The sequence below is a fragment of the Saccoglossus kowalevskii genome, chromosome 18 (genome assembly GCF_978046115.1).
Source record: "Saccoglossus kowalevskii chromosome 18, keSacKowa6.1, whole genome shotgun sequence".
In the NCBI taxonomy this organism is placed as follows: Eukaryota; Metazoa; Hemichordata; class Enteropneusta; family Harrimaniidae; genus Saccoglossus; species Saccoglossus kowalevskii.
In genome coordinates, this window is record NC_140658.1 from 5,977,377 (window position 1) to 6,000,224 (window position 22,848).

Consider the following 22,848-nt stretch of genomic DNA (forward strand, 5'->3'; position numbering starts at 1 on the left):
ATTTTCTTATGTTTTCATTACGGTAAAAGTGCAGTGTGTTTCATTATTTTGTATTTCGTCACGTTATTGACTGAGCGTAGATTACCACCTGGCGCCTTTGTGAAGCTTTGTTGAAAATTATTTAATTTGATCTAGTTAATATGTTTAGTAAGTGTTATTATATATCCATTTGATGAATTATACTTGCATTTAAAAATAAGAACATTGAACTTCAGCAGCCTTGTGCATTCAAGGATAAGAATTGTTCAGTTCAACTTTCAACTCAGAATGGTTCCTTCCTTGTGTGTCTCTCAATTGTTGGTTGTAAAGAACCAGACAACATAAACAGCTTGAAGTCTTTTTTATTTCTTGTGATCCCTGAATATAATGATATATAAAGTAATTTGCTGATGTATTGTGTTCTATTGATTTTATACTAATTGCCCCCCCCCTTTTGAAATGGAATGTGCTGACCACATCCCATATGTGCTTGATGTGGAACATTCCATACTTAGCCTGACAGGGCGAAGAACAGGATTAAAAAAGTTCCCTTTTTGTGGTCTATAGTGACTGGATAACACACTGTCAACAAACAGTTCATGGCTCGGAGATGGTGAAAAAAAAACTTGGTTGATGAAAGGCAGCTTTTTAAATGTCCATTTATTAGGATGTTTTGAGTCTAGTCAGTTGCATTGTCAGAGTGCCACATTCTATTATATAGATTCCGAATGCCTTCTATTATATGGATTTATTTGCCGATACCTTGCCACTCATTTTAACTAAACAGTCAGTGTTTGTGTGTATATAATCATCTGCCTACTGGTGGAAATGTATCCTGTCACAAGCCCTGTGCGCTTTTTAAAATTTTACTACAGTCATCCGCAGACTAATAATAACCAGGATAGAAGGTATGTCAGTCAATCTTAATGGATTTACTTTGTATCGCCATGCACTTTACTGTTTGCAGGGTCTTATAAGTATTAGTTGTGGTACTATAGTACATGTAAGATCTGCTGTCGGCTTTTACTCTATTCATAATACAAATGACAGTCAGGTTTATACGCCCTTAAATGTATTGTGTGGTTTGGGGGTGCCGTCTGATATTGTGTTTAATAATACAATGATGAACAATATTAATAAAACTATAATATGTAAAATAGTTTACACTGACAAAATATTTATTATACCCTTGTATAATAATTATTATAATTTATTCTAAAGTCGGACATTTTGAACATCATGGCTGCTATGGGAAGGTATGTTTGAGTTCTCTCCAAACTAATAAGTCGTAGATAGACTGCAAATTATTGACTCAGTAACATAGGGATGTTTGTTGATCTGTATTTGATCCGATCACCTATCAACAACGTCTCTTTTCCCCATTCACTCCCAACATGTCCACAGTGGCAATATTTCTATTAAGTCAACATCATGCATCAATGTTGAGTCAACAAAAAAGCACTACATTAATTTAGCTGCCCTTTCTATAGAGAATTGACAATGTAGCTGTCCTATTCTATAACATTACCTTCACACTAAATTAGTTTGGTTGCTTCCACTGACAATATATTTATTTGGGTCAGCTTCACAATTACATGCACTAGGCCATTTTCTTTGCAGATACCGATAAAATAGTTGATTCTTATTGTCAGTGATTATTTGGGGGAATATAAATTCTGCTGTTGCCATAGCAGCTGCAGCAGTTTGTCTGCATGCTGGAAATAATATTGATTGTTTTTTAAAATGCACTGTGTTGTTTTATTGCCCATATTGAATAGTAACACTTTCTTTCATCGGTGTGCATTTAAATATATATTAAGTATGTGTTGTTGTTTTCTACATAAGCTGATGATAGAAGGTTCATTCGTATACCTTAGATGTATTTGTTTGTGGTCCATCAGAGTTTTTCCACTGTTCAACTCTACTCGGGATCTGTTTCATCACAGATAATGCTCAGTTTACTCCTTTTTATGTGTTGTTGTTCATGCAGTAATAATAATACCGTAACTTGAGTGCATAAAATATGCACATTTCTATCAGTATATATCAATAAAACAAAAATAAAAAATACAATTGTGTATAAGATTCAGTATAAAACATGCATATTTACTGTGTTTCTCTAGCTTTTACACAACCTGTCTGTAGTGTCCATCTTAAATATCCAGTCTGAAAATGACATTCATAAAATTCACATTCCTTATACATGTAATACAGTGCCTAGTAAAACCACACAGCATTCAAAATACCATTTATTGTAGCATGGCATCTACTAGCAATTCAAATCACTCAACATCTCTCACAGAATTTGTTATTTGGCAAGATTCGAGTGATTGTCATTCTGCGATAATGAATTCACAATATTAATTTTGGCAATATTTCTATGACTTTTGCAAGAATGAGTGTAAATAAAATATAATATAAATGTCAATCAGACATAAAATATAAACTAAACCAAGACATAGACCACCTGTATTTACAACAGCTGACCTCCCATTTATTCTAACTATCACATGGACACACTGACCCCTACATAAGTTCAAAACAGTCATGAGAACCGAAGACTTGTATTAACCGAATATATGTCACATGGAATCCAGTCTCTTGGCTACCACTAAATGCTATAATAGGTGACCTCTGTCTCCCTGTGTACACGTATGTGTGTTGCTATTCACCAATGATTTCATTAGTTCTTCTAAATGTTTAGAATAAGGAAGCCATTCGCTCAGTCATAACAACGAGCGGTAATACATTACACAGAAATATCTGTTGTTCATTTGAGCGGTTTTTCATGCTACCAACTTTCCAAGTTGGCAGTTCTCTGTTATTCCTCAGATCAACTATACTTGTCCCCATGCAGGTTTGGTTAAAATCATCACTAAAGTAGCTGGGATATTATTAAGACTTTACATAAGCCGCTCTGGAACTTTATGTACAAAGTTACTGTTTTGAATAAGCACAATAATTAAAATGAACATTAATTCTTGTTTATTGATTTGCATTTAGCATCTAAATTGTTGGTTTTGATTTTTTGTTGTTGCTATAGATATATATATATATATGCTAATTTTGCAAATTTGTTTGAATGTCAAATTGATTAGCAGAATCTAAAATGTCAACTGTTTCATTCTAGCTGCATAGAAAACATTGTACATACATTGCATGCTAGCAGAATCTAAAATGTCAACTGTTTCATTCTAGCTGCATAGAAAACATTGTACATACATTGCATGCTAGCAGTATTACTGGAGTCACTTTGTTTATTTTAAACATAAATCTCTGATAAATTAAAATACAATTGAATATCTGTCAATATGATATTAAACTATAATTAATAAATATATTCTTTATTGGCAGTACTTATTGTTAGCATGTCAAAGGTGGCTGTCTTGCCACAGTCTTTTCATGACCTTTACTCACTGTTAAGTGCCCCAGGAGATGTCTTTATCATTTTATAAAAAGCACCAATTTATACTCAATTACATTAACTTTGAAATTATTGATTGTATCAGAACTCTTACATTCAAAGAAACAAATTCAGGCATTTTCTTTTAAAAATTGTTGGTGAGATGGAAATTTCTCTCATGGACAGTAATGATCGGGGAGTTATGCTATTAATAACTCTTTAAATGAAATTAATAATCAGCCCTCTTGGGTATTGATTTGTGCAAGTGATAGATGAACCGAATGTCTTGTAACTCATTCTTTTCCATCAAATTTATTTATTTTGTTGGGTGATTGTTTCCATTAGTCAATTGTTAATTCCTGTGCCTCACAACTAATGTACATACTTGTTTACAATTATACAATTGTGCAATTATTCTTTGAATTTTATGTCTACCATAGTGTCATTCATATTTTATACAATTTTGGTTTGGTCCTTATATTCTTCATTTATTCATTGTATTACTTTATTTTTTATAGTTACTTCAATTTCCTAATACAAAGAATGAACTTTGATTTGCAATAAAATCTATTTAAGAGTTTTTCTAAAATTTTAATTTTCTATTGAGTGGGTAACCTTTTAGTTTTTCCTCAATATTGACTTAATTAATGGTAGCTACCAATGAATGTCTAAAAATAAACCACAATTTGTTAATGTTAATTTCACTGGAGAGGTACAGCCATTCTAAATTGAGGAAATCCAGTGTGTGGGTGCAAGAGTGAGTAATTGCAAAGCTACTTGCAAGATTGTACCTGATTGGCTACCCACCCTTTACACCTTACATTCAGACCAATCATAGAGAGCAACTTGTTGGTCAACAGATTCTTTCAATGTATAAAATTCTGACTTGTATATATGCTTCAACTCAATTGGCAAAAGTGAATGTGTTCCTGCTTGATAATTCTTTCCCTAATTTCATTGCTGAAAATCACCTGTTAAGACTAGTAGGATAGGATATTATAAGATTTGTGCAAGTGATAGATGAACCAAATACCTTGTAACTTGTAACTCATTCTTTTCCATCAAATTTATTTATTTTTTTGCTTAGTCAATTGCTAATTCCTGTGCTTTACAACAAATGTACATACTTGTTTACATGTATGTCGTTCATGTAATGTTAACCCTGCTACCTCTGTATACCATTTATCTGTCAGTCTCAGACATGCTGTGACTGATTCTGTTTTGCTACAATGACATAATAGTTCCCTAACCTAATTAATGACTATAACATACTAACAAGTGATTATGCTCTGTTACAGTGCCACAGCTCCCAATTCTACATTTTCAACACAAGAGTTTCTATCATCATATACTCCACATAATGACGTCAATAGGCATATATCTAGTGAAGACTTTAGGAATCTTGAAAGACGATTGGAAAGGGAAAGAGAAAAAAGAACTAGTACAGAACCACCAGGGCATACTAAAGGTGATGCTAACATCTTACTTTGTTTGATTCACAATAATTACAGAAAAATTTGCATTTGATATATTTGCAGATCTCAGTGAAATATACACTGATTCAAAATTCACAAAAACAACTCAGTTCATAGAAGTTGACAGGAGTTGAAATTATGGTTTGTTAACCTGTCCCAGATTTGTCAGATCAGTGTTCAAATTACCTGCTTGCCTACGAAAAGTCTAAATAAATGTATCAAGATTTGACTATAACTGACCAATTATGGATAATTCCTTAGTTGCAATCGTAAAATCTGTATTAGAAGCCGCTTTCCTAATAGATGTCGCACCCATTCTTTTTGAATAATTGAGAACCAAAAATTCATCATTTCTCATATGTGTAGGTGCTCTAATAGAAGCCGCATCCCTTCCATTGCATTGTACCATTTTAATACAAACCGCAGCTTTAACAGATTTTACGGTAATTGCTTTCAGAGTTTATACTACCAATGAATTAGGTAATGACCCAAAATTGTTATTTCTATAATGTTTATTCTGATAAGGAAAAGAACATCATCAAATGGAATATGTACTTTGTATACTCCAACCAATTCAATTTTATTCTCTAATGATGAAGCAATGCCATCCATCCAAACACTTTCCTACCATCAGACACACTGAATATTTAGCATTTCAAATCTTGTTCACAATTGTAACAGTGCAGATCTCTTGTGATTAACTAAAACTCTAGCTGGAGATAAAATACAAATCTATTTAGAGGTTGTAAGTGAAAAGTGAGGGTATATCATGAATAAATCTTTCTGTGGGAAATTTAAATATTTGTTGGGAGATATACTCCTATGTATTGAAAATATCTAGAACGTATATTTGTCTATGTCTCTAAAACTCAACCTGATTGTAGGTAAAGGCTCTGTTAATTTCTGTCAATTCATTGCCATCTTTATCTAATTAGCTATGCAAATCGCATTTAAATGTTATGGGACCAGCAACCAATCACAGCCTGTGTTACAATTAACTCTCACCAATCACAAATTCTAGGAGCTGCCTATGTTTTTTCATTATGCAAATGTAGAGGGCATGTACACTGGTTACCAGTTCCTCTACCTATATCAGATTTTAATCAGGTTATGAAAAACCACATCAATATCAGTTATTGGATTCAAAATGCTTTGAATTGTATGATTTTTTTTCATATGATGGGTTCTATTATTACTTGAAAGCTTTTCAGCCATCACCAAGGCAACAGTCTGAGATGTCTTAGGGTCAAAGTTGGCATACAGTAGAGCAGTTTGTTCTCTTATATCACACATAGTATACTGTAGAACATGTTGAAATAGCTGCATGTAATTTTAGCAGATTTGGCATGAATTAACAGAATCTAAATTTAGCTAAAGTGTCGACTATCTCCCTGTGAGAATATACTTTCTGTTAAATTAGCTGCATCTTGAAATAGCGGAATTACAGATTGGCTAAAATAACATGTTTTACAGTATGTCTTCTCCATGCTACCATGAATACTGATAACTATGCTTAATGAATGATTAATGAATTCTTTCTGGGAAAATACCCTTCACAATTCGCCTATTAGAAGCATTTACAATATTATCATCTTTTAGTATGAATTATTTGTGATTGGCATGATCACTTCCAGAAAATACTTGTGAAAGTTAATTTTGTGGGTGCATGGCAACATCATGACAAAAAAAAAATCACATCACTGATTCTCCACATACAAGGGGAAATGTTTAGTATTTTGCTCAAATTTTGTCTGTCAGTCATGTTACCTGTACTTTATGGCATCAAATAAACATGCTGTAGTGGTCTTGTTAAAGCAAGGGAGATGTCACCAGCACATGTGTTAACCATAGATGGCCATAGCGTGTCATTGTTTACAAACAAGCGTCTACCCATGAGCCTTTGCGTTTTTAGCGTGTGTTGTCATCGTCGTTTGGGACTCAATTCCCGCGTATGCGCAGGTGACGACCCTCTCGCTTTAACTGTATTTTACTGTATCAGATAAACACATGTGTGGTTTCCACAGAGCAAATACAATGCCCATATCTTTAAGGGTATACATCATGCTGATTTGAGCAAACCTTGTATTGCATGGGTCCATATCAAACACTATGTGATGCAATAACTCTTAGTATGCCCGTGTTGTACTAATATTTTATTAGTGTCAATGTATATGTGTCAGCATGACTCTCAGCATTTATAATAAGAGTGGGCGATATTTATATTCGGTCATTGGCTGATGCCTATTTCCTCCTGTGAAAAAAATTAGTGGATGCACAGCAAATTGATTGTTTTAATATAGAAACAATATCTATCTTTCGAAATCTTACTTAAACTTATAAACTTCTTGTGCATAGATAATAAAGTTTGGATTATCACTGCTATACATATTTTTACGTATTCATGTACCGGTACACAAATTTTTTCCACAATCACTGATCAAATATGAACATCGGCCACTTTTACATCGCAGGGCGAGTGTGTGTGTTAAGATCAGTGTGCTGTCTGGTAGTAATGAACTAGGTTAACATCAGAATTTGAAATCAGGTCTGAATTAATATATTTCCTATCTGTGGATAATGTTATGGGAGTTCTGATTGGTTCATTCATCAGAATAGACTATAAACAACCAATCCGAATTCTTGATACAAATTTTCCTCTATAAGTTAACTAGGAAATACCAGTCATATTTTAACTGAGTCTATTCCATGTGATTAAGGAAAAGCTGAATGTCAAACATATAGAAGGCAGTAAAAATAGCGTCAAAAACTCAATTCTCAATTCTTTCTTTTTTTTTGTGATATTTTGAGACCATAACCAGACAGTGCAACTGATAATGAATTTCAGAGATACCATATTTTGTTTTAATTCTTCTAAATATCATTTATAATTAAAATACAATTTATGAAGAGGGCTTGTTTATTTTTACACTGCTAGGATTTAAGAGGATGGTGTTGCCACCATTACTGCCTTCTTACAATGGTGTCTTTCAGCATATGGCAGGTACAGAGAGTACGTCATCAAAACCACTGTCAATTATTCAATATACATTGCATGAGTTTACATCACCAGTTTGCTGTTGGTTTGAATTGTGGAGTGATAACGCATGTCAGTGTTAACCCCCCACCGCCTTGGTTGTTCCGAGTTGCCTTAAACCTGCCTATTTCGAATGCCTCAAGCATTGATTGTATTGTTGCTGGAAAACTGTTGCTATTTCTCATACATATACATGTAATACAGTAAGACTTAATGGTAGTTATTGATTTAATAAAGTAGTTTTAAAATCTAGGTTTTACAAATATGATTTAACTATCAGTAAATTTTTGCATAATATAATATTTAATTTCTCAAAATCCAATCCACAATTAATATAATTCATCCAGTATGTCAATCAACAGTTATATTTTTTGCGAAGCAATCATTTAACAAAATTTAGTTTGATAAATTTGTTTTCATATTTACTTTAGAATCTGCAACAAATACCATGTAACTTTGATACACTGCCATATTTAAATACCTGAGTACATTGTATTTCAAAAATATGTGAAATAGTTGTTTCTTGATCTGAGTATCTCATCCATCAAAATGGTTGTCACTTTGCCCCCACTATCAGATCGATATGAGTCAACTACATGTATGGCATTACTGGGTAGCTATGCAGGTCTGTGGTCAAAGTAACACAAGTACAAAGATAATATGTAAGATGTGTTATTCACTGTATATGGAGTATATATACTTAAACATATTTATTTACATGGTTCGAATATGGCATAGTGTAGGTAATCGGTGAAATCTGCTAAATTGAAGTAAGATTCTATGAAAACACAATAAAACATTTGTTTTCCTATACATTTAATGAATTTCCAATTTAGTGAATATGACTAATATATTTGCTCTATACTTAGTCTGTATAAATGGATCAGGGCAAGTTTTGTCAATGTAAATCCCACCCATGTGCATCTATATAAAGTGGGTTTCTGATAGAGCCAATATGACAATGGTGAACATATTGTGAAAATAAATGTTTTGATTATGATGTAATTTCACTTAACATTCTTTAGTATAAAAATAATGAGGAAGAATTGATGATAATGATATGTCATGGTTTATAATAAATACACTGCAGAGTTATATTAATTAGTAATTAATAAATATTGTAACATTATAACTCATATTATTTCATTACATTGAGGTATTAATAATATGAAAATAAATGGAGCATTTTACGAAAATAAATAAGGTATTTCCCCTGTGAATTCTTTGGCGTGACACCTCATAGCAGCAAATACCGTATTTGTTCTATGCATGCTAGAAATGTGACATATGTTTCAGATTAAAACAAAAAATTCAATCTAAATATTTATATCCTCCAGTGTGAGTTCAACTTTTCTGTACAACAGGGTAAAGGATATATTGAACTGTGATATCTCTATGTAATTGCTATTTTTCTCCTATTGCAGTACTTCGAGATGAAAGCTCGCCAGTGGAGATGTCTCGTAGGAACTATTTCCGACCAACGGGTAGAAATAACTACTTCCCACGGGATGCTACAGTGTCAAGCTCTCGTGTGAACAATACAAATGCAGATAGTCTAGTTGCCATGGGAACACTTGCAATATCTCCATCTCCGCGAGGAGGTTCATTAAGTTACAGTGGCGGCAGTAGTAATTCACAAAAGGACTGTTTTAATTCTCGATTACGATCACCGCCGCCTAGAACGAAAAGCAAAGGAGCTGTAATGTCCACGTCGTTATCACCGATGGCTGCAGAGAACAGATCCAAAAGTAAGGTTTACACTCTTGTATACCGTATTTGCTCTATTCACTCATCTTTAATAGAAGTTCATATAAGCAAAAAATTGATCCATACACAATCTTGTAATGAGATAGAAGAGAAAAAAGTTTACAGCTTTTCCAGTCGATGTTAATTTATTCCCACTATAAGTCATATTCACTGTTGCTGAAAGCAAACACAATGGTGCATGCTTTGATGCGTTTCCATGGTAAACACAAAGTCACATGTTTTCATAGAAAATCAAACATGAAGTCGCGTATGTTTGTCAGTAAAGCCATCACGTGATATAAGACAGCAAATTATATTGGTTTAAATTTGAAATAGATTTTACAATAATGCTGATTGATGGGTCCAACTCCTTAATTGGCCCAATTAACTGAGGTTAAATGCAGCTTTTCTAACATGATCATTAACAGGTTTGTAAGAACGAACATGAAAGGTTGGCTTCATCAAGATATTTGGTGTAATTTATAATATATATGCAAGTTTATGGTGTTAGATGTAGATTTCCAGCTCACACATGGTGTAGTTTAATTAAGTTTACTGTAATACCACATTGATTATTATACATAATACAATTATGTCTTCACTATAGATAACTAATTTGTATTTATTTGATTTCTTTCAGTGGCCAAATACCAGGATCCAATCAGTGGTGCACCTCCTTGCTTTACACAGAGACTTGCTGAACTGTCAGCATTGGAATGTGAAACCATACGATATGAACGAACTAGAAAACTTAAAAGACAAACAAAACAAGCTAAACAAGATTAAATAATTTAACTGAAATTGTTAGGCAAGATGATGTTTCTGTCATAGAATTCATCCTCTATAGGAAGAAAGGAATTTGAAAGCTGCCTGTTATAAAGAAGTCCCGTCCAGCTATGTGCATGAGTATAATCCATGTACATGTCCTACACACAACTCTGCTCTGTTTGTTTGCTGAATACAAAGAACCATTATGTCATTCTAAAGTACATGCAGTTTTATTCGCTCATGTTTTCATCACTTCATTGCACCAATGTTGATTTTGAAGAAGTTTCCAAACTGTTTCCTAAAATAACTTTTCTGCTGATAGGCATGTTCAGTATGTGAAAGGGTGTTTATCATGTCAGGTGATTAAATGGTGGTTAAAATGTCAGGGTTTGACAGTCAAAACCTGAGAAAATGGCCGATATGCGCAGTTGGTTCTACAGATCTGCAGTGAGTGATTCACAACTTTCAAAAAGTTAGTGATATAAATCTGAGCAGCCAAACTGATTGTATTGGCACTGGATCACCCTATGGTTAATAATAGAGTTATGGAGAGAAATATTGATGTTAAACCCAGCATAGAAGCAGTGTCCTCTTAACTTAAATAATAAATTAAGGGTTAATAAAGTTAGGGGCTTGCATGTTTCTTAGTAATATATTGAAAATCTTTTTGGAGCACCATCATGAGAACTGCATCAGAAATACTACATGAGTTTCACAAGTGAAGACGTGAAAAATATCTTTTTTTTTGTACTGAGCTTGCCCTTTGCAAAGAGTGCTGTACCAAGCTAATCCTTCATTTACATATCTTCATATGTGTGTGGTAAAAATGCCAACATTACAGTTCAATAAATGAAGCACAAGTTTAATGCATGTTTGCAGGAACTAATCAAGGTGCTTGTAGTTTACACAAAACCACAGTCTTGATGATAAATGCAACATGTTGAAAACTGTGCAACTGTATGTGCAACAAATGTTGCATACTGTAGATACAAGTAATTTCTCCTCAACAGAACATTTGATAATGATGTCACATTACCATGTTATTTCTAATTAAAGCGCATATGTTTGCTAAAAATTGTCACATTTTGAGGGAACGCACATTCTTCAGCCTATCACAAATCCATGTAAAAACTCCAAATTACATATGGTGTTAAACTTGACACTAAAAGTGTATTGAATGCTCTCATTTACAAAATGGCATTTTTCTCTTCTCCTTATTTTCAATAATGACCATGTAAAATATATTGGTCATATTACCCCTAGATTTTTCATACAATTGACCCTTATCTGGTCAAGTCAATGTGAAAGTACAGGGAGCTGGCAGGATAAGGGTTAATGCACAAGGTCCCTTATTGTTGGTGTATACAAGTTGAAATGAACACTAGGTTGTTTCTTTCAGCTGTCAATTTGGTGATGTAATAAGATTGCCCCTATCATACTTCTATACGAAGTATGGTAAATTATGATTCTGTCCTAAATGAGAATGCACTAATATTTTCTGTTCATATGTACATGTGTACTTCTGATTGAGATGCCCTTCTAATGCAGCTAATACGGTATTTGCATACTGGCCTTGGTATGGTATGTTTGATATAAATTACTAAAATTCTTACAACCAATATTGTCATTAAAATGACCAAAACCTGATAAACATTTTACATTTATAACCAAAAACTTGACAATGTTATTATTTTCTATAGCCAATTAACGTTCATTCATCTTCAGTTGTTTCAGCATTTGTAGGAGCAAAAGTTGTTGTTTTTGCACTGTTTATATTTGCTAATGTTTGTTCCCCATGTGGAACGTTGTACAGTTTTACATGAATTTTAAGAAATTAAGTAAATTTAGAAAAATAAACAATTGTTTATCTTTATATTGTGTATGTTATTTTCTTTTATCATTTTTTAAAATATTCTTGATTATCCTTTATGAACTAAAATGGTTCAAGAAAGTGGTAATTTTTTAAGAAGGGGCAGGGATGGATTAGCGTCATTACTATTCTGACCTGTCCCACACAAAATACACTACAGGTGCCTGTGGGCAGCATGCGTAGGTTTCGCACCTGTAGTGTATTTTAGAGTATTTTGTACATAGAGTAGTAAGTAATAATATACAAATTGCTATCAACAAGTCAACCTGGTATACCTCTAGAAAGGTCAACTGAAACATTATTCACTATAAGACATTAAACCATATGGGACACTTAAAGTCATTTTATGGGCCATTGTGACTGAGATACTACAGGTAACAAATCAAGCCTGAAGTCTGACTTCACCTTAGAATGCCTAATATCAAATTCTTAACTATAGATGACATTGACCCAATATTTTCACAGTTTCTTACTAAAAAGTAACTTTTTATGTCTATAGATCAATTTACTATTTGTGCCACTAGGACTGACTAACTTTGTATCACATAGAGTGAAACATCCTACATAATTACATGTCATATACTTCTTTCATTTTTATTATTGAAAAAAATGAAAAGTAAGGTTTCTATTCATCGATTGGAATAACACTGGAATGCTTTCAGCTGCTATTATTATGAAAGAAATGGGTTTGTTGTGTCAATAGTACTGTAACATAATTTAGCACAAAGATTTATATAAACATGTGACATAAATCAATGGTGGCTGCTGAAAGTCAAACTATTTAAGTGAAAATCTCATACATATTTCTAGCTCAAGAACAATGAATTGCATGTGTAACTATAATGCATTCTTTGTCATTTTTGGTAAAAAAAAATGTCACATAATTTTTTCTATGTTTAAAAAGAAAATAGCAAAACGTTTAGAAAATAACGGTAATGTTAATTTGGTGTACGGTAATATTAACAAAAGAAATACATGTAATAGAAAAATACAAAACAATTTACAAAATGTTGAACCAAATGTTTGTTTGGTAAGAAAAACTGTGGCATTTAAGAAGTTAAAAGATGTTTTAAAATATATACCACATATATCACAAGTTTGATAGCTGCTCTAAGTGATTCTAAAGTGTGTCTCCAATAAAGCCACAGATAAACCAAAAATCGCACTTGTACAAAATGTATATTGAATCATAAAACAATAGGAGCACATCTGTACCTTACGTAAACACATGTACTACTAATAGAGCAAATACAGTTTTTGTGACCATTATGGTTCATTTGCATTTACTGTAATAGATTTTATTTTCAGTTGGATTTAATTTTTGCTATTTTCGCTTTAAGGACATCCTGTTAAAATAAATTCCAGCAAAAATCCCTTTTTTTCCTATATTTTACATTCAACTCATAAAGTGAAATTTTATGTTTTAGCAAAAGTTAATTTCAGATAGAATTCAGTATTTTATAGTATGACCTTCAGTTATTTTCTGTTTTGCATTCAAATTGTGGCTGTAGGATTTAAAAGATTAATACAAAAATGTTTTCTGAAAAAACATGATGCAGAGCATAAAGATGGTTATTGCAAAACAAACAAGAAATTAAATCTAAAACCTAGTACAGTGATATGCAAAAGCTGATTAATAAAAATTCAGTTATCATAAATCCACAAATAATAAATTAACTCTAAAATGGCCACCCTTACTATAAACAATGGTTCATCCCTAACTAGAAGAAATTGAATCGTTGACAGCAGGGGTAGCAAGCACTTGTAACACTTTAAGTTCCACTTTATTGGCTGGCGATATATCATTGAAGTTGTTGAAGTGCCTAACTAAAGTAATTTAAATGAGGGCGAGCTTGCTATTTCACCAAACACAAACACAAACACACGTGCATACTGTAACTGTTATGTTGATAACGCCCTCTATGTTGTAGTTTCGGGTGCATGCGTCATGGCAGTTTTTTCAATCGTGTCGAAACTTCACTCTTTACTCGGTTCGATGTAACAACTGGGGAACTACATACTGACGATGAAGATGATAAATGAGACATTTAAAATGTCTGTATTAAAAGATCTTAGAAATTCGATTTGGCAGTTGTTTGTGATTCGTGCTCCCGTTCCAATAAAATCTCAGATAGGTCATTTGTTTTCAAGACGTTTACTCATGAATGTCCAATTTATGTGAAAAAGAGATCTAAACAAGGGTGCAATTTATGTGAAAAAGTCCCAAAATATGTGTCTAATTTGTGTGGAAAAAAGTCTCATAGCCTTAAAAACAAAAACAAAAAATCTGCACGCCCATTTATTAGGGGAAAATATTACACACAGAGGAAATAAAAATACTGCGAATTCATCATTGAAATAAAATCACAAAACTGAGTGAAGGAAAAAATATTTTGCATCGTTTTTCTGCCATCGCCCTCAAAGTTTCTAATGGTCCGACCCTAGTTCGGTTATTTCACCAGCAGGAAACCATTATGCGCATGTCAAGTAACATGTATTAACATGACATGGCATGATCAAAAATATGAATTATACAAAAAATACTCATTCTATTTGAGTCGTGGAGTTTTTATTTAAAACTAATTGTTTTGGTGATGGATATTATGACACGGTGCTTCTATTCGTGTGCGTCTCGACAATACCAGACTTGAATCAAATAGGTACATACAAAAGTCTCCTACTGTGTCAAAATATACTTCACTAGTTTCTGAATGGTGCATGTTCGTATGAAATGTGAGATAAATGAGAATTACCTTTTTGTTAGCCGTGTAATTCATGTATAAACACGATTCTGAAAAGGCGCCAGTTTTTTTTTTTTTTATTTGCAGTAAAATAATTCTCGATGGTCGTTTTTTTTTTTATTTTTAACCCGGGCAGGCATATTGCTATGTTGTTGACAAATTGCAAAGTGCACCCTCGTTCATTACATTATGTAAATGTACTGTGCTTGTTATTCATTATGATTATTATTTATTTGAAACAATTTTTGTGCAGGTCATTTTTTTTTTACTTTTCAATTCCGACATCCCCACGAGAACAACGGTTCAGTACTAACGTAAATCAACCCACATGTATCTGTTCATAACCTGGTCCTCTTTAAATTGTATTTTCAATGAGTGTGCGCGGATGATTGCTTTACCCGCTATGTCCACTCTGTTATCGTGATCTGCAATGGAGTAATAATTTATTCACCAATGAAGCGGAAATGGTCGGGATTTTTTTTCCATGTCGAGTCATTTAAAAAAAATAATAATACAAGTTTGACGCATTGCAAAGAACACGTGTCAGACTAACTAATTACATGTAACTATTAATATGGTGTGTGTCAGCGTATGACGTCACATGTTTCAACATGTGTCTGACTACTGTATGCGTAGTGTATGCCACTGTATGACAGACAATGTTCTACCAAGAAAAAGTTACCAGTCTGCTCGAATAAAGTACGCCCTCAAGTCCACATGTTTCTTCTCTGGAATAGATCGTCTCTCTCGTACAGTCCAGTACGAGTCAAACTGACGAGTCTGGTGGGCTGTTTTAAAAACTGGCGCATATCGTGCGCAGTGTTGACAAATTTGAATGCGCGGGTACCATTATGCTGAGATACCGAGTACTAGTTTATACCGGAAGTTTAAATCATCATTTTTGTTTCTGTTATGTGTGCATGCAAACTGTGTGTTATATTTAGTATACTGACAAACGCAGACGTAAATACACAGGTACTGTTTTTGTCTGCATGTATTACATTTAAATATCTCTGGGCGATGATTCCCACGCTCGTGCATGCCCCCCCCCCCTTTCTCATGTGTAGTTCTGAATGTTCTTTCATATAAAGTGGAGAACGTTACGACGAAATTCGCTCTTTAGCCACATCAGAGACCAATACACTCCGATGTGACAGAACAGGACACGATTCAATATTGCAACCCATTTAATAAGTGTGTTTTATTTCAGTCAGAATACGCACCGAATTTGCATAGTAATGAATGGTATCCAAGGCTGTGGATGCAGAGGTCTTCAAATAGCGGCGTAGCGAAATAAACACTGTTACTCTCGTTATCTGTTAAACCATCGCTAAGTGTCGTGCAAGCAAGGTTCTGTATATTCGTACACATGTAGTCAGCTAAAGTTATATTTTGGACAGTGTGGCCTGTTTCTGAAAAAAACAGCAGTTACATTAATACATTTAACAAAAAGCTAAAAGTAAAAAACATAAAATAAATAAAAACAGGTAATGATAAAATGCTTGTATCAGAATAATAAAATACACTGTTTTAATGACAAGTTGTCTTCACTGTAATCACCAGAAACGTTTTATTTATAGGGATTTCGCTGTTTTCTTATAATATGGCTGTTAAAACGTAACCCTGGAATAATAACATGATAAGCCGACTTTTAGGCTTCACGTTGTTACCTGATTGAACATATAGAGGGCGCTACGCCCCGAACCAGGCTGTCACTGGATTGCTCGCGGTCCAATACCTCTATTTTGGATGAAAATGAACATTTGTAGAATTGAATGCATGCGTTATTAATTTCCAAATATGTTTTTTTTTTCTGAAAACAGCTCGGCCATTCTGCAGAGGCCTGGAACATCGGCGTGATTTTACCAGGCGGCGATGCCGGACTCCCATTCCCTTCAACACTGTGTCGGGTGAGGTTACTCGGAGTACAGGAGCAAATGACGTCACTGGAAAGCAGAATCTGTCAGAATCGGTCCAGTCAAATTGTATATAGAAATGTGTTAACAATAACGAAAGTAAAACCACACTCGTTGTCTTGGTGAACTGACGTAATAATCCCGACTTCTGGGATAAGATAGGTTGCCAAACGAATGCAGGTGAAGAGAGTTTTAGATCGAAGACACTAGTACGTTTCTAATTACGATGATGTCATCGCATACTTACTAGTACGTCATGAACGTTCAAGATTTGGTTGTGTTCATATCGCGCAGTGGATGACTGGACATACTGGTGCCACACGTGTTCATTTCCAGGATGTTTTAGTTATGAAGACATGTTGTTTACATCCAGTAAGGCGGAGATAAGTATCCATGTGTCGTGATGGCTGCTACTATAGTAACAGAATAGCCGAAAGTAAAACAACAAATGATACGCTCATCGACGGGTCTCATGGAGCTAGTTTCACCGTGTGGTAGTGGCGATAACGAGTTGCTCAAACAAACAACACCAACACAGTACAGCGACCCGATGGTTTAGATTTCTGGAAATTGAAATAAAATAACATTATAACACTTTCAATTCGCATAATGATCTGATTTTAGTAAGGCACAGGCTGTGTAGCTATGGTAATGCGATGATTTTGAACACAACAGACCTAGCGCTTTGAACAAACCCGAAAGTCAGTTGCCCGGGATACGGTTCTTTTCTGAATCAACTGATGCGTTGCTACTGTATAATAATCCTGACCTCGCCACCTACTAGTATAGTATCGATAAATTAAATTGGAAGATAAACTAAGCCCTCCATATTTGATCGTGGATTTACCTTATGGATAGACGATTTAAAACTTTAGGAGATTTAATACTGAATAGCACATACATCACTGTTCGATTAAGTGCGGTTTTTGGTGATTCTGATTAGAAATCCTAAATGCATAATATTTTGAACTGCCTACATGTATAAATGAAAATTTACTATTTTAAGAATTGTTTTCACCGATAAAATGCATATGTCAAAGTTTTTAAAATCTCTGTTTTTTTTAATAATACTGTAAGATATTTTTGTTTTAGCTGGAAATATTTTTTGCTGAAAAGACAATTTGGGTGTCTTGTTTAAAGTTCAATTTCGCTATTTTTGGTGAGTTGAATGCAAAATATAGGGTATTCGGCGAAAATAGCAAAACTTAACAAATTCCAAGTGAAAATAAATTACTTTACAGTCTGAAAGGAAAAATATATACTAATGAAAGATAAAATTGTTCTAAAATTGACAAAATGGGCGATGAAACCGAATTTTTAACTACATCACTTCGGAAAAGTAATCTGGTGACATCTGAACGTATTTACGTAAGTTGACTTATATGAAAACACTAAATATAATATTGCAATTTAGGCGATGTCTGTGTATTGAGTGGAACACGACGTATACTATACGTCTATATCGCAATTTTGCCATCCCAAACAATGAAGTTATCGTCATACGGAAATAATTCAAGTTGTTCTTATTCATATTTTTACAACGCTGACTCAACAAGTGTCAACATGCATTTTCCTGACTCTGATTGGTCAATGAGAATCACGTGCTTCGGGACAGCACTTCTCTCCCATTTGTATTAAAATTCTCTGTCAAATATAACCTGCACGATCTCTCTTTTTTGTATTGATGTGAGTTATCAAAATCACCCACAACATTACTAATCTTTGTGGTTTTATGACAAACCATGTGATTAGGAACTTGAACTCTCAGGTGATCGAACCCGACCCCATTTGCATCGTATTCAGATGGCAACGTACGGACGACACCTGGAAGCATATTGCATGCTTTTTTTTCGGTTGTAATTTTCAGAAACATATTGATCTCAAATTATAAAAACAATTTCTAGTTAATTACTTCAGAATATGTCAGCCTTGTTGTGTAAATGTTGTTATCGTTCTATGAAATATATTCATAATGTTATCTGTAAAATACGTCTGTAAAGCTAAAGGCCTTGGCCCAGCATCGATAATAACCAAACAACGAGCATTCTTGATAATGGCCACAAACAGTGTTTGTAGCCTTTACTCAGTTCTCCTCTCGGTACAACAAACACAAAACTGATATCACTCGTTAAGATCTTACGCATTTGCTTGTACACTGTGGAATTCCTTGAGACATTCGTTTAAACAGTTAACATTGACTTCATGCAAGTAGTTCGCACATGCGTAATACCGTCGTCTTTAGGCAAATTCGTTACCATGGTAAGGTTTCTGAATTTAAAATAACGAGAAACGTTTTCTTCGCCACCGTTTTTTGTCGATAATAATTGTATTCATACTTATTTCCACATTTTCAGCAATAATTGAAAACCAATGTTCAATTGACTAAAGGATTGACAATCAGACAATCATGCGACTTGCCAAAACATGCATGACATGGTGTACATTTCAATTTTATGAACTTTACTACTCGTCGTGTCCAATAATGAGCTTTTATCGAGGACGATACTCAGACTGTCAACTGCGAATATCCTACCGCAAAGCTTCACCTTCTTCCTAATAGTCGGTGTAAAGTTCGGTGTGAACACTGAAGTTGGCATGTGATTCAATAACTGCATACATTTCATCATCATTCAATTTCGTTTTTGTTAAATATTGTCCAGTATTTAAGTATCTAATTTCTCTTAATGGTGCAATAAAGGCGAAAACGTGTATTTTTAATATTATTATTTGACATGTTTAGAGCCAAATGGGATTATATATTTTTTTAACTGAAAATACACATATTCGTCTAATACGCATGCGCAGTGATTGTGCGTACGACAGCCAATGCACGTGCGTATTCGCTCATACCACTACATTCTATAGTAGTGTGAGGTTTTGGAGAATGAAGGGAAAAACAGTACTCATTGATATTACATACAAACAGTAGAACTTCCAATATCAAATAGCAGTAATGATGTAATATTTTTTCTTCACTTACTTTTTCAACTATATTTTTAAACAATTATATACTGTATTATTTTGTGTATCAAATGTGTTATTTTTCATAAAAATATTATTCCCCAGTTGTATTTTTTGAATGTTTCTAATGGTCGCGCCTAAAACTGTCACATATTAAACGAGTGAAACAGCGATGAGTTCGCACCGAACTCGTTTCTATAGAAATTGTCACAATTTTCATGCTATCTCCATAGCGTTAAAACACAAAATGGTGATCATTTACAATACAATTCCCTGATCGATGTAACCATGGTATTTTGAACAGCAAACACGATGGCGAATAGAATGGAACACCATTTGAGAAGCACCAACGAGTCTCGTGACGCTCTCGCACTCGGCGAGATTACGGTGGCAAGTTGCATCCAACTTGAAGGTGAATTGGTGCAATGTGGGGGACCTCTCGTTTGTTTTTGTGTGACTAGTTCCAAACATCAGTATTGAATTGAAGTGAATACATATCGAATTAAGTACGAATAACTTTTAATACTATTGGGGATTACTCATTTCCAAATAGCATATTTCAAGGACTGGGATCACGGTGGTCGTTATGCCGGTGCCGCTTTTTAACATTCACGTCCGACTTTTCACGGCACCTCTAACATTATTTACATATTCTTTTCACACAAAAAATGATCAAATTCTGTATCCGATGGGGAATTATGTTTAATAAAGTTATTTGAGAAAAATATAAAAAATGTACAAAATGATACATCAAACTTTAAGGAGGGAAACAAAATGTGGCGTTCAAAGGGCGAAACAACTCAATCATTCTCACCTACGTACACCATAAAACGCAACGTGTGCTTTTCTAGTAAACATTCAAACCAGGCACGGCAAATATTAATGAATTCAATGACTTCAGTCAACCGTGCCATGAACTTACCGTCAATCCTTCGATATTTCGGATTAATCTTCCAGCTGACGCGTGACTGTGTCGCAGACGGTGCAATGAGTCAATATTATCGTATTCTTACAAAAACTACTAGTATACAATTATAGAAAACATAATTACGCTTTGAAACAAATATAAAATGTCATACTTTCCATTGTCTGTGGAGTTGCCATAGTGATGACAGATGTAAATGTGGTTTCGAGTACTAAATATTAAAGCTAACTTGTTAATTGAATTTAAGACCAGTGACTAAGTTTCGTGGCGGTTATGAACCACTAAAAACATCTCTGTATGTTTATTGGTTTGAAATAGAAAGCGTTTGAATGGCATCCTGCGTACCATGTTGCGCCGACTACGGAATGTTAATTGTCTGCGCTTCATGATAACGTCGTCGATTTCCTGAGAAACAGGTTTGGGAATTAAAAGCAGCGGGGATCCGTCGTTAAAGAAAGCGTCATAAACTGCAAGTGCATTTTCGGCTGTCTGAAATAATAATTTACTATAACAGTACACTTTCCTGTGGTGATATAGAAGGTTTCTTTTCGAAGCATGAAAGAAACCTTCTATATCCGCGCAAATCTCCGCGCGAACCCGACGCACATGTGAATCTCGTAACTCTGGCGTGATTTCACCGATTGTCAAATCTCACGCGATTGTCGGAAGGATTTCGATTCGGTTTTGGTTCACATGAATCATGTTTGTGACATTCCCTTCGTAATGACGGTTGAAAATATTTTCAGTAATTTTGCTCGATGCAAATACACACTATACATAATAATGGTACGTACTATCAATTCAAAATACACGAGTAATTTCATTTTACGATAAATCCTAATTATGCATCAACCGTAAATTCAAGCTCTCTTCAATTAAATCGAAACAGTGGTGCGTTACGTGATCCGTACTGTGTTCTTTAGCATTGGCGATCTTTCAAAGTGCCGTCATAACATCTGTGTTTCCAGTGACGGGTCCGCCATTTTTATTGCTGGTAAGAGTAGTCCAGTTTGATCCTCCTTTTTTTATTCGCATTGTCGGTTAATGGTATGTAAATGCAGCTGCTAGAATGAAGGTCGAAATAAGGATGTAAGACCAAGAGTACTAACCATGTGGTTACACGGTATATGTTCAACTTGATCAAATCATAGCTCATTAACAAAAGTAATTAACAGTGACACGAAATAGCGTGCGCAGTTGACATCATTTTATTCACGTTCAGGGCCGCTTAGTAGAAATATTCAACCATCATACAGGTTGAACCCGGCAATAGCGTGAATTGAATATTAACATTCACTGTGAAGCGTTTTACTGTGAAATCAATATTTACATATTTATACCATGTGTGCTGCGTGAGTATGAGTCATGACAGCTACGAATATTTTACCCATCATACATTTCGGTACACATGTTGCTAGAATGACAGCACGGTCTGCGTTTGACTGACTACAGGACCTCGATTCACCTTTGGCTCAGTGAAACGATGTCGGTGATGACTTGGTTTTGGTGACATCTGCCGGTGATGACAGGGTTTTGGTGACAAACTACCCAGTTGCTCATATGTCATATTGATCAAATAACAATTGGATTGTATTGCCTTTATCGGGAGCATTTGAATGAAAAAAACAAACAAAACAAAAACACGTGGAGAAACAGTCATTTCTAAGAACAATTACGTAAAACGTTTTAGTCTGGAGAGGAACAGAGTTTTCAACGACAAGTTAATTAAACAGTGATTGAAATTATATATTCCAACACTGCACGTACATCAAGAAAACAACGAAGCTAGTAAATTCGACTAGATCGATCAATAACAAAAATAGCCGTAAAATCGGCTTATATGCAGAGACTATATACCTGTGCCTGTACGCACACACACACACTGGTGTGCCATGCTATAACTACCTGGGAAATAAGGCGATTACAGTTTCACCTCCCTTTGTGATTATTCACCCAAAGCTCACAGCAGGATAAGAGAAAATAAACTCGTTCTTTTTTTTTTTTTTTTTGCCTCTCAACTCTCACGAATA

The 22,848-nt window shown here is 34.3% G+C and overlaps 1 protein-coding gene across 3 annotated transcripts in view; it reads left to right on the plus strand.

Moving 5' to 3' along the window:
- The window catches only part of LOC100372006 (uncharacterized), a 100,312-nt gene extending 88,034 nt beyond the window's left edge, over nt 1–12,278 (plus strand). For all 3 annotated transcript variants that reach the window (XM_006812582.3, XM_085492807.1, XM_078005500.2), the window contains 3 exons: nt 4,681–4,850; nt 9,316–9,639; nt 10,278–12,278. In XM_006812582.3, coding sequence (XP_006812645.1) covers nt 4,681–4,850; nt 9,316–9,639; nt 10,278–10,423 — 640 coding nt within the window. In that variant the 3' untranslated portion in view covers nt 10,424–12,278. The remainder of the gene's footprint in view (nt 1–4,680; nt 4,851–9,315; nt 9,640–10,277) is intronic.
- Nucleotides 12,279–22,848: the final 10,570 nt, after the last annotated feature.